Genomic DNA, 13,066 nt, shown 5'->3' on the forward strand with positions numbered 1-13,066 from the left:
GCGGGAAGCAGTAAACAAAATTAATGAATCTGAATATCGACAGCAATTTCAGCTTCACTTGTAGGGTAAATAACTGATGTATGAACTTATCTTTTATATTACTAAATATGAGTTATTTTGAAGTTACTACAAAAGCAATGCGACACTCAACAAGTTGGCATACAGGCTGCCTGGGATCTTGTCGATTTACTTAAATGCTTAAACGCCAAGGAAAAGGTAAACAAATGTGTAATTTCTTTTAGCATAGCTGATATTTAATTAACTTTATTACATTGATTAGCTCCTGCTGGCCAAATACTTTTGTCGATTGCCTTTGAATGTTGGCAGCTTTCGTGTGCTGCGGCAGTTGCAAGATCTAAGAATTCTGACAGCCACAGAATATATTTGCAGGTAACCGAACAAATATACTTTATATATATACTTTATATAAAATATATTTTATATAATCTAACCAACTAATAACTGACAGCATCGAAAATGAGGAACAATTGCAATTGATTTTAATTGAGTTCCTGGAAAATCAAAATGCGCTTCTCTCCAATCTATTCATTTCAGCTCTTTATGGCGAGTATTTGGAATCTTAAAAATAACAAGAATTATTAATTAATTATTTAATGGTTCTCTCCAGATTCATTAAATACTGTGAGACTGAATATCATTCTCGAAAATGCTTTGCGGCATCTCTTCAGCGCTCTAGCTGAGAATCCAAAGATCAGCAATCTAAACTATGTGGATTCATTGTGTAAATCTCTACCTGGTACGTTGTATGCTCTAAGTGAAACATTCTATTATTGATAAATCCTTTAATTATGTTGTGCAGATGATGTATTAATCAATGTGTGTTTGCAAATGCATTTGAATATACTATTGGAGTTGCATGAGGTTAACGATGTTAGTCTGGCCTTTAAGTCATTTAGCGCTTGGATTAACGAGGGCGTCGATGAATTTATCTTTATCAAGCATATAACGGGAAAAGTAATTATATGATATATAGACTACAGATAAACTTTGACTATATATTTCTGCAGCTCCTTGGCGGTCATCAGCAGGAAGCCTTATCTCATCTATTCAAATTATCTACGGCTTTGAATTTTAAGCAATGGAAATTCTATCTGATTTTGGTGCAGTCCATTGCCAGTAGTTGCAGTGCTGAGACGAGCACATTTATTAAAAGTAAGCATAGTTGGAGTTCTGCATAATATCTAACAATGCTGATATATCTACTTTCCTTCAATAGAATACCTTAAGAATCGTCTACAGCACGTTGCCAGTTTGGGCTGTCAATTTTCGCTATTGCATCTTCTGCTCACAGCTCGCGCTGCTGCGGCGACAACGATGAATATTCAAAAGAATTTGGATAACTATGCCCAGTGGTACAAGCAAAACATCGGTAAAATGTCCTCTGTGCTGAGCCTGGACCATTTTCAATCAGTATTAAATATTCTCGCAGATTCCATTCATTATGAATTGGAAATTGATTATCTTGAGGTGAGCAAACAATTTTTTGATTTTCCACATATACATTTTAAATAACTATTGTTTAGATTCATGCCGCGATTGCCATCTCTCCTGGCGGCAAACTCGTCCAGTCATATAAAGCCAATTGCAAGGCGCATTTATCGTGCTTAAAAGCTGCCAGCAAGCAAAAAGATGGTAAATAATTATAGCAATTCTTTACATCTATTTTTACAATTTCTTCAACAATAAAATAAAAAATTAAAGCTTTTGGGAACGTCCCTTGCCCGCCAGCGGTTTATTGCGTTCATCCCAAAGCGTAACTCCATCACAGGCACAAATCCGCTTAAAGTTCTGCAATATGCCAGCCGAACGGGCAATAATGCCGCACGCAATTCTAGCCAATAAAAGCAAGTTCATTAGTATTAAACTGAACTTCGTAGATGGGATCGAAACTTTACATACCTCTCCCCTGAATTGCCATCAATTAGACTTTGTTTATTGTCACCGCAACCCAGGTCGTCTGCATTGGCAGTTATGACCACAGCACGTCCAATGATGTCCCAAATCTCCAAGCCGCTGTCTACAAAACGGAATGTTGCGCGGCCCGTATCATCCGCACGTATATTTCCCAAATCTCCGGCATGTCGTTTATTTTCCGCCGCATCTGGGCTACCGTGTGGCGATTTACGTGGATTGTAGTGCTCGCCAACTGATGCACAGCCCTCGGATACATCTCCACTCTCGTGTATGTGAAAGCCATGTAGCCCGGGCGCCAATCCATCTACGACGCCATCCACAACAACGCCAGCTTGCTTTGCAGTAATTGTTGTGAATCGCACTGCACCCTGCACAGGTGTCCGGTCAACGACACAGCCTGTTGTATTGACAAGTGCTACAGCGGATTCACCACCAAAGCCTGAGAGCACAGCACGCCGACCAGAGGATTCGATTTTGTCCTGCACCTGCGACCACGGGAATGTGGTCTGCACAATCACGCGTCCCTCGATCGCATCGATTTCGACATGACCCAAGCCATCCAGAGCTTCTCGCAGCTTATCTACGTCCGATTTGTCATTTTTGCGTATTTGAACTGCAAACTCAATCTGTGGATTTGTGTTAGTGTGTGTGCAAAATAAACCTTTTATTATTTATTACCTTAGTGGAGTCCATTTGCGTTGCTTAGGGACAAGGGTCCAAAACAATAATAACAAAAATGATGTGTTATCGATATATCTATAACATCGTTGGATGACATCGACACACAATTTATATCGATATTTAATTAAATGCACGAAAATAAATAATTGCGACTAAATAAAGAATTGAGTTACTTAATTTATTTAATTTTAACTACAGTCTTATGCGAATAAGACCAGAACTCAATTACAAAGGTCAAAAGTATATTTTAAATGTAAATTAAACGAGTTTTATTTAAGTTGTTGCTTCATGAGACGAAAAGTAAAATAGTTTTTGAGTTTGTTTTTCTTTATTTTTTGCAAGCAATTGAGTTTAATTTACCTAAATTTATTATATATTGCACCTTAAATTTATAAATATTTACAAATATGTACAATTATCAAATCTATGTTCTCATTCTTAAGTATAGTAGTTTATAAAATCACACATTTTCATTTCTCCATATGGGAAGCACACACAAACCCTGGTCTGTGTGGCCCAGAGTGGCACTGGAATATGCTGAAGCGGCCAACTAGTTTCAGCCCAAATAATTTCACACCATCGTTGTGGATGTGGTGTGCGCTCGTGATGTGGACGGGGTTTGCTCCAATGAGCTGACTGCAAGGCTATTTTCAGCAAGATGCAGGTGCGGATCTACCTCGGAATATGGCGGCGCCGGCAATGCAGCAAGGCAAATCGAAGTAGACTCCATAGTTGGTGTTGGCGTTGCTGGAGCTGCTGCGGCTGTTGGCGTGGTTAGATTGCACATGCGTATCACATCGTCGTAGCTTGGCAAGTCCTTGTCATCCTTTTCGAGCTGCTCGCGTATGCGTGCCGCCTCCGGACTATTTGGCTCAATAAAGAATATATCGTTGAAGCTTCTGTGATCGCGTCCCTGCTCCACATTGTTCTGCCGATCTGCAACACAGGCAACATAATTCCAACATTAGTAATATATGATAAATATATATGTATATATATTTATTATAAGCAATTTAATTTGTGTACCGAGCCGTTGACGCTGAAGTTGTCTTTGACGATTCAATAACATGGATCGGTGCATTCGCATGGCCAGCTAACAAAACGAATTTGAAAAAAAATTGACTGATATTCATATATACTGTCAAATAAAAATGAATAATTATGCGTATTAATTACGTATATTAGCTGGGTTACGACGAGAATGGCAAACAGGAAGCCCAACGACACCACCAAATTGGTTGTCAAAGACATTTTGCGTTTTAAAGAAACTGAATTCGATTCAATTCATATAGCTATAAACTAAAAAAAAAAACGACGAATAATAACAATAATAAGCAACTTGAGTGCCGAGTGGCTCAAAAAATCAAAAAAGCGATTAGATAAACCAACGCCTCTATATTTGGCACACGTTACCATTTTGATTTGAATCGCGATTAAATTGCCGTTGCCTTTGCCGGCTTCGTTGACACCTGGGCGGGCAAATTTTTGCCAGCTTTCGATTCTCGATGCGCACATAGAAGCAAACCAGTGGTAGACATCCGAAGATCACAAAGATCACAATCAGAAAAACGCCCAAATGGAGGCCGAATTCTTTGCCAAAGTTCATCGCACACTTGGATTTCGATGGGAAACTATATGAACTGGATTCCGGCGCATACTTTTTAAGCGCGCCCGCAACAGGCAACCGTACGTTGGACACTAATCAAAGTTTCGTGTATATAGAGAGTAGGACGAATGATATGAACATACATACATACATACATGTATGTATTTGTCGCGGCTTGTTCAATTTTAGAGATAAGATAAACGCTGTTACTAAACTAAAACGCATAAGCCGAACGTACGTTGTACCATAAACATACATACATTGAAAAAAATATAGAGAATTTTATTCAATATTCAAAAACCCTTGATCTAGTTCACACAATAATATTTTTTTCATCTCTTTTTTTTCTTATCCGAAAGTTCGTAAATTTAGTTAAGTCTGATTTGTATATTTTTAGAACAGAAGCATATAAGCATGTTGAGGCATTTCTTAAGCCAAAACTTTAATATTATATAAAAAAAAGAAATCAGAATATATTAAAAAGCTAATTGCAAATAATATAATATATATGTTCAATACCCATACTCTTATGAGCGAATTGTACTTGAAAAATGTAGAACAATATAGTAGAAATTCAATTCCATTTGTGCTTGAAGTAAGAATAGAGTTTTTTTTTATCAGTGTATCTGTACCTACAAGTCACATGTGGAACATGAATCACATATATACAGAGCTTTAAGCACAACATAGTTAATTACCCAAACGATCTGTCTTGCACTAATACACACATAAGCTACTCACTTTGGGATCTGTTACCATTGCTGCGAATTGAACAACAGCACCGGATAATCCAGATAAGCGCACACTAACAAAATAGAAAACCAAAATTTGAAAACCGATTGAGACCAGCATGACGGAAAGGTTTACCTGCAGAAATATATAGGATAAGAGGCCAACTAGCAGAAGCAGTATAAAATATTGTGCTCCGGCTTCCATTTTGCAGCAAGTTCAGTTAAAGACTAAATCTAGCTTATCAACAGCGCTGATATGGGCAAGGTAATCACGTCTTTATCAAAGACACTTCAAGGCACACATATTGTCTACATATTTTTATTTTATTAAGTACATACCAAGGGATCGTTGCGCACGAGCTCGCCGACTTATATCCCGATTATTGGTTGAATTACCGGATGTAGTGGCATTGCACTTGAATATTAAATGATATACAACACTCTTGCAAATAATAAGGGGAAACTGGATTAAAACAACTTATGGCCTTAACTACAGACTTTACCTGTAAGCAAACGTATAAAATGGGCAGTACAATAACCAGAAAAACAAAAAACAAAATAAAGAAAGTCATTTTGTTAGACCCAAAGAAATTAAGAAGCGTATGAAATCCGTCGGGTTTGAAAAGCCACACAGCACTGAAAATGTTCTACACCCAAATGCAGAGACAATCTTATCAGTCAATAACATTCTATATATGTATGTTCAATGGCAGTATATAAAAAGCCGTAATTCAATTTGGATTGTGGCAAAAAGCAATTTCTATTGGAATTGGTAAAGTTTAAGGCCGCGATTAGATTACCTTATATATATATATATTTGTGAAATAAATATCGACCAAAATGAAATCCTTTGGCAGTTAAGAGGCGACCACAAATACCTTCTCGTATTGGTTTCCACAATACGTAGCAGGCCCAGACGCCAAAGCGCAAACAACAGCAACAAATCGCACACGATAGAAACAATAAAAAAACACCCGAAAATATTGATATAACATCACTCATTGTGTTTCGAAATATCGAGTTTAAATAGAAAGATATTGATGGATTATTATTGCTTAAATTTCGGATACTTTTGTTGCCGACAAAATCGCATTACTCTACACAGAAGCCGGTAGTCAACTGATTGAATTCTTTTGCTTCCCGCTTTTTGATGCATCTTATCAGTTCAGTCATAACTGTATACGAGTCTATATTATAGGCAGTTGGACTCTCTCGTGGCTTTGTGATAAGACATACGATTTACATGTGATTAGATAAGATTTGCATCATTGTGGGTAAATCGTATTGCAGAAGAGCGTCCAAGAATATGCTTCACACTTAGTATATATGGTAAACAATTCACAGCTCAGCAATGAAAACAAGAAAAATGGCCAACAAAATAAATATCCAGACTGGTGCGGAAACGTAAATGCATTTAATATTATGTAAAACATGAGCTCATTATTCGCTGGGCAAACACAGTGTAGTAATAAATCTATTACGGGCTTGGCCGAAACAAGCCATTAAAGTGGACAGCTTTGAAACAATTACGCCACAAAACCCGGGAAAACATTTTTCACATGTTCCACTAAATTATATATGCGGCTTGTGGGATTGAGGCATTTCAATGTCAGGAAATTATAGACAGGCAGTTGCTTAAGAAAAGTAATTTAATTATTTCGTTATCTATGACTAAACTGTTTCAATCTCCTCTTGGATAGAGTTGAGTTCATTGCTTTATTTGGGTTTTGGGATTAAAACAATTTGTATTGCCAAATGTAGATAGCAGATGCTTAAGAAAAATAATTCAATTGCTTTAAAATTTACTGCCTCCAAGTGTAAAATAAAATTAAATAATGTTAATAGGTGAATTCGTTTTCGAAGGAAAGACAAAAACTACAGGTATATTTCAATTTCAATTGAACCAGGTCATTAGCGGCTATCGAGCGGATATTCAAGGTATTCTTACTTTTTTAATACTGCTTTGTTTATTGTACTGTAATCACATATTGTTGAAAGCAAAACGTGGACTGATTTTATCGCTCATCGTTTGACGTCATTACCATTTATAACTGAGATTGCTAAAACTGAAGCAACATTTATATAAAATCTGACGCGAATTAAACAAAAACAAACCAACAAATATATATATGTTCTTAAGAGCACTATGCTTACGCAAATTAGAAAGAAATCAAAAAATAAAAATAACAAAAATAACAACAAAAAAAAACATTTCAGTGCTTCAGATTAATTGATATCATATCACAATAATTTTAATCCACATACGCAATAAAAAAAACACAACAATGCCGAAAGGGTTATTGAATGTTTTGGTGTTTGGTCAACTCTTCTGAATATGCTGCTCACCTGCGACCGTTTCGACTGCAGTACCGTCAGGATCAACGCGTATTGTGCGCAGGACACGGCGTGTGCCACGTCCGCGCCGCAATTGTGATGTGGGCTGGGGCTGATCTGGGACAACAGATTTGCGCATCACACACACGCAAAACAACTGCAACAATCAAAGGGTGATGGGAGGACCAAAACTCGGCAAAATGTTTACCAACTTACACGAATTATAATGCACAAAGTGGCAAACAATATCACATACACTATATAAGTACCAACATCGACGGTCATTTTAGCAAATTTATTTTTTTGTTCGACACGGCCAAGTAACTTTTTTATAATGACAAATGCGAGTGCAGAACTCAAAGCGAACACATATTGATAAATTAAACCTTTCGTCTTATCAACAAATTGTATTTACGAGTTTATTTATATATGTATATAATGATCTCCTGTATACACATTCTGGGCTATATATATTCAGTACGTTACTAAATATATATATATGTATTGCTAATCATATCGGTTACATTGTTATTGCATATGATTGGGAGTTTTTTGAAAAGACATGAATGGAATTTCATCGTTCGATTAGTACATACGCACCCGAGTTTTCCAGTATATTGTTGTGTTCTTCCAAGTTTCTTTTGCGATAACCACTAAAGCACAACTAATGGATATTTCAAATGTACTCAGTTTGAATTTTGAAATGTTAAAAGCAACTTACAATAATCACGAACAGAACTAATATAAATACATAGAACAATTCGTTGAGGTACATTCTTTCTGGTATTTCGCACACACCGTTTGGAGTACGAGGCGAGTAATGATTGAACTCGAGAAATTGGTAAGTGGACTTAGAGGCACTTGCGGAATAATTATTTATAATGTTCACAAACTAATTACGATACCTTATCTTATCAAGTGAGCTTTTAACTGCATTCGCTGTGTTTGGTGTATCTGAGATTATGGACTGTTTCCATATTTAGTTTGAGCTTAATCTTACCCTCGAGTGCCATGTGCAACATCATTTCACGGCGCAGCAGGACGCGTAGATTCCATTGAGCCAACTTAATCCTGACAAACAGATAACACTCCTTTGGGTAGGGATATGAGTTGAAAAGCCAGTGCAATTGAACTTGAGGCTCACCCGCAAAATAAGTGCCACAGCGATTCCAATTAGAATGCCACAAAACCAAAACTCCATGTGCATTTGTATTGTTATATATTTGTTATATAATTTTGATAGTTTTGTCTATGGCTTGACTTGTAAATCTTTACAGAGGAAATCAACTAAGGATCAAAACTGTACAGATCGGAAATAATCGTCGACCAAGATTATATTCTTATACTAGATTGAAACAATTTAAATCAACTGCTTTGTCCTCATGTAAGTGCTTCATATGATTTTTTAAACTATGTGGCTTGAGCTCGTAATCTTAGAATCAATATTGGCTTTTGGAATGCAATCATTTTATCTCTGTGTAGAGTTTAAAAAGCACTCACCAGCCTCGCGAACTAGAACTCTGCGACACAAGGTCCAAATCCGAAATGGTCCCAAATAGGTCTGAGCAACAAATAAAACTTCAGCTGCTTAGAGGTTAACCAACTGAATGGGAATCAGCTTACCCGCAAAAGTATGAATAATACTAGCAGAAAGGACGCGTAATAATACCATTCCATAGTATCCATTGTAAAACAACGAGAGTATAAGAAAAATACGCACTCACAGTTGAGCGAACAACAGGTGAATAAAAATGAGGATGGGCATAAAATGAAATCCAGCCGCCAACGATATAAAATCAGATAACAACGTGTAGACTGATTACTGCAGTTAATGCCACTATTTTTAGATATTATCACTGTCCGATTATCTAAGAGCGCTTACCATTTGAATCATCCAAGCACCTCACGCCTCTCAACACTGGGTCGCTAGTAGTTATTTTCATTTTATCAATAAAACGTATTAGTAACACCTTTAAAAATTTAATGGTTTTTGCTACAGATAAATTGTTCGTCGTTCAACGAGGCTATATCTCACCAACAGAAAAACAAATATAAGTATTAGAAAAATTGGTACCAGCACCCAAATCGTAAGATTCGCATACATTTTCTAAAAAATAATATATTATCCCTTTGTATAAATAAACGGTAAACAAACGACATTCGTTACCTAATAACAACTAACATAACATAATAACAATACATTTCTCTAACAATACATTTCTTCATTGTTAATAAAAATACTTCGTTATCTAATCTAAGCTTGATTTCCTTTTATTAACTGAGTAACCCAAACGGTTAAGAGATAAGCAGCTAACAAGTCCATGTAAAATATACAAATTTGCCAACTCAGATAAAAACAAATAATAATGTGCAATTAAGTGAGCTCAACTAAGAGATACCCTGTACACAGCTCTTTCATTTAGCATTCTAATTTTATTACCAAATTTCCAATAAACATTTATGTATGCTTGCGTCTACTGATGGCAATGAGATCAATATAAAAACAGGTTTTGGGACATAACTTGAGTGTTTATGAACCGATCTTAATGACATTTCTCCAAGTATGTTATCGGAAATCGATATGTATCGATATCAAATTGGACAAAATTATTTGAAGGGTGTTACCAGCAATATACCTTTCATATTGGGTGACTCTAGCCTTCAAATTGTGAGAGACATATGGTCTTATCGACTTACACTAACAGGTGTATCGGTTTAGGGAGGCGGAGTGGGCGTGGCCATCCAATTCTTACCGATCTCTTAGGGGAGTTACCAGTAAAATTCAAAATTTAGTGACTCTAGCTTACAAACTGTGGAGGTTATGTGCATTTTAGATTTATAGGGCCAAAGTTCCTGGGGGAGGCTGGTGTGGGCGTGGTCTGAAAATATATATGCTGATCCTTGAAGAAAGTTATCTTTAAAATTGTGGGAGATATGCAGACTTATCGATTTACACTTTCCGAAATATCGACATTGGCGATTATGGGCGCAGGTGTGGGCGTGGCCATTAAAAATTGTTATCGGTTCTTAAAGGCGGCTAATAGTAATATGCCCACCAAATGTTATGACTCTAACTCAATAACTAAAAAAAAGCTATATACTTTTGTTAAGACAGACGGACATGGGTAGATCGACTCGGCTCTTGACAACGACCTCGAATATACACATATGCCTTATGAGGTCGGGAATGCTTCCTTCTCCCCGTTACATACTTTGTAACATAACCATTATACCTTTATACCCATTTGCTAATGGGTGAATGGTATAAAAATGGAGATAAGTGACAGTGCTATTTTTGGAATTTTCCTAGATGACAACTCATTGTCATTTCGTCATTTCATTGTTGGCTTACCGTTATCACGATGATTTTGTATGCTGTTCATGAGATCTCTCGTGAATTTGCCGAAATTCTTTTGTTCCAATAAGGCGCACAAAAACTTTGAATGTGTAAGGGATTTAAATAAGATATCAAAAACTTTTATTTTTGATTCAGGCTCACCATTATAAGAAACAGTATTAAAAGAACTAGATATCCCAGCAGAATAAATTCCATTGTAACTAAACTCAATCAAAGCAAAAAATAAAAAAAAATAAAAATACGACAACTTGCTTTGACCAACTAAATGCGACTGAATTATCTCCAGCTAAGCGAGTTCATCTGCTGATCAGTTTATCTAGAAAGCTTACCGTTGTTTGGAACACCTCGGGTGGATTCGCTCGTTCTCGTGGCCTTCTTACAAGCTCTTGCAATGAACTTGAAAAGTACAAAGATTCTTATCAAATATTGTTCGCATTACAACACTATATACACATGAAATAGCGGCTCACCAGTATTATAAATATTGCAATTAGCATAAGTCCAAAGGAAATATTCCAATCCTCAGCCATTTTGAGTACCCAATAAATAATAAATGCGCGACAAACTTCCTTGACAGCTGATTAATGACTGCACGATTAGGATGGTCGATGAATGGTCTATCGGTTATTATTATCTGCACGGAGTCAGATGTTCTTTTTTTTTTTTAAACCACTCACTCACAGATAACTTAGCTTATCTAATCAACATTAGCGCCCAAAAGGTTCAGGGATCCCACAGAATAAAACAAAAACGTACAATTTATTATTGTAGATGAGCAAATAAATTTGTAAGATGATAATCGCTGTAATAACTTTAACACCAAGGTGGTAAGCAGGGCGAGACTGGTGGGGGATATCTCAACGTTGCTCGGACATAAAGTGGTTTAGATTAAAGTTTATGAGAAAGTTATAATTCCCCTTTACAAAATTCGGGAATCCCCCTCACGTAAGGCTGAGTATGCCCTTGCTGAATTCCTTGCATAACAAATAAATCACACAGCGAGAATTCAACAAAATTGTAACTAAATGGGAACTTATGATTTTTAACACTCTACGCTAATAAAAATATAATTAAACACAAAATGTAAAGTTTCAATTAATATATTAAAATAGAAATACTAAAACAAAAATTGTCTTATTATCTTATATCAATTCTTATATCTCTTATCTTATCTCTATCTGAATGCAGTTTCTTTTAAATGCAACTTGACTTCTACACACACACACACAAACACTCGCACACTCACTTCTCTTTTAAAAGCTTTTAAAAGCTAAAATCACGGCAATTAATCTTACTTAAAGCTAAAATGAATGCCACTATTTATTTTACGACCTAACTGAAGCGTTATTAAAGTAAGAACAATTAGCAAAATCGAGTTACAGGTTTAAATACAAATTGTGATTTTTTTTAAATTTTAGTAGTAATTAAGCTTACCATTAATCCGACGACGCTTAGCGTTTGCATAGACAACGCACACCAGCTATAAAATATAATTATTAATAAGAGTTAACGCAATGAATTAGCATCATTTTTACCTTAATCAAAATAGAGCAAGGCAGTATAAAAAACAGTATGCATATAAATAGACCAGTTGGCATTTTGAGAACACTTTCGCTGGCCAATCCTTTACAGCGGCAATTATGAATCAAACTGAAGAATTCCAATGCAAAAAAAGAAAAAAAAAAGAAAAAATAAAGAAATATGGCTGTGCGGAAACAAAAAATAATTGCGATAAGCAAACACTTTATTTTATGCGTGTTATTTTAATCGTACATTTGAGTCTTATCGGGTAAATTACTTATAACGCAATCCCACATCTTTGACAGCCCTCAGATATGTGTATGGTATGAAGCCTTTAATTAAACGAAACTTTTTGCCGTAATTGAAATACTCGTTATAAAGGTCACAGATTTGTAACAAAAATCCAAACAAAACACAAAATTAAATACAAACTTCAAGTTCAGAGCAACAGCTACAACAATTGACCCATTTAATAAACCAAAAGCAATTACAGTGAGCTGCACAAATAATTAGGGGGCAGCTAGAAAAAAAGAAACAAAAACAAAAATCAACAAAAAAAAATACTTGCTGAAATGATAATGTGATGAATAATAAGCAAGCGCTTGGGAGAGTCTCGGAATTAGAGGGCATGCCGCTTCGACTCCCCAGCAAAACAATGGAATTTGTAACAAAATGCGAATTTCTTGCAGTCGTTGTTTACAAATCGTCAATGGAACGCACGGATTTATGGCCAGACCGGGGGGACAGGGAGATCGACGCCTTGAACTGATATTAATTAGACCGCATAGCTGAGTATAGCTCAGCATTTCTTTTGTTGGCCGCACCAATTGGCAACGCCTCACAGTCTGCCATTAACAAGCCAACCAACCAGCCAGCCATGCCCAATCTGGAGGTGATATC

General features: G+C 36.2%; 3 protein-coding genes across 15 annotated transcripts; 1 reads left to right on the plus strand and 2 right to left on the minus strand.

Annotated features, from left to right (window-relative positions):
• Window positions 1-3: 3 nt before the first annotated feature.
• On the plus strand, window positions 4-1,661 carry LOC6561144. The gene is made up of 9 exons (XM_001987392.3): window positions 4-65; window positions 124-216; window positions 281-390; window positions 470-564; window positions 629-757; window positions 821-975; window positions 1,029-1,173; window positions 1,238-1,488; window positions 1,545-1,661. The coding sequence occupies exons 1-9, from the start codon at window positions 24-26 to the stop codon at window positions 1,659-1,661; spliced, it is 1,137 nt and encodes a 378-aa protein (XP_001987428.1). The 5' UTR covers window positions 4-23.
• On the minus strand, window positions 1,659-2,666 carry LOC6561145 (copper chaperone for superoxide dismutase). The gene is made up of 3 exons (XM_032733904.1): window positions 2,614-2,666; window positions 1,921-2,561; window positions 1,659-1,852 (listed from the first exon to the last, which is right to left on the minus strand). Exons 1-3 carry the CDS (start codon window positions 2,626-2,628, stop codon window positions 1,717-1,719), a joined length of 792 nt encoding a protein of 263 aa, XP_032589795.1. The 5' UTR covers window positions 2,629-2,666; the 3' UTR covers window positions 1,659-1,716.
• Window positions 2,667-2,929: 263 nt separating this feature from the next.
• Window positions 2,930-11,189, minus strand: LOC6560808. Of its 13 annotated transcripts, none has more exons than XM_032733908.1 (3): window positions 3,793-3,882; window positions 3,643-3,709; window positions 2,930-3,552 (listed from the first exon to the last, which is right to left on the minus strand). In XM_032733908.1, exons 1-3 carry the CDS (start codon window positions 3,865-3,867, stop codon window positions 3,188-3,190), a joined length of 507 nt encoding a protein of 168 aa, XP_032589799.1. In that variant the 5' UTR covers window positions 3,868-3,882; the 3' UTR covers window positions 2,930-3,187. The 13 variants fall into 13 exon arrangements, with proteins under 13 accessions (XP_032589799.1, XP_032589803.1, XP_032589805.1 ...); XM_032733912.1 differs by lacking the exons at window positions 3,643-3,709; window positions 3,793-3,882 and adding exons at window positions 8,788-8,848; window positions 8,911-9,028 and having other exon boundaries at window positions 2,931-3,552; XM_032733914.1 differs by lacking the exons at window positions 3,643-3,709; window positions 3,793-3,882 and adding exons at window positions 7,888-7,951; window positions 8,009-8,117 and having other exon boundaries at window positions 2,931-3,552.
• Window positions 11,190-13,066: the final 1,877 nt, after the last annotated feature.

The sequence above is a fragment of the Drosophila grimshawi genome, unplaced genomic scaffold (genome assembly GCF_018153295.1).
Source record: "Drosophila grimshawi isolate 15287-2541.00 unplaced genomic scaffold, ASM1815329v1 contig_1369, whole genome shotgun sequence".
NCBI classification, from domain to species: domain Eukaryota; kingdom Metazoa; phylum Arthropoda; class Insecta; order Diptera; family Drosophilidae; genus Drosophila; species Drosophila grimshawi.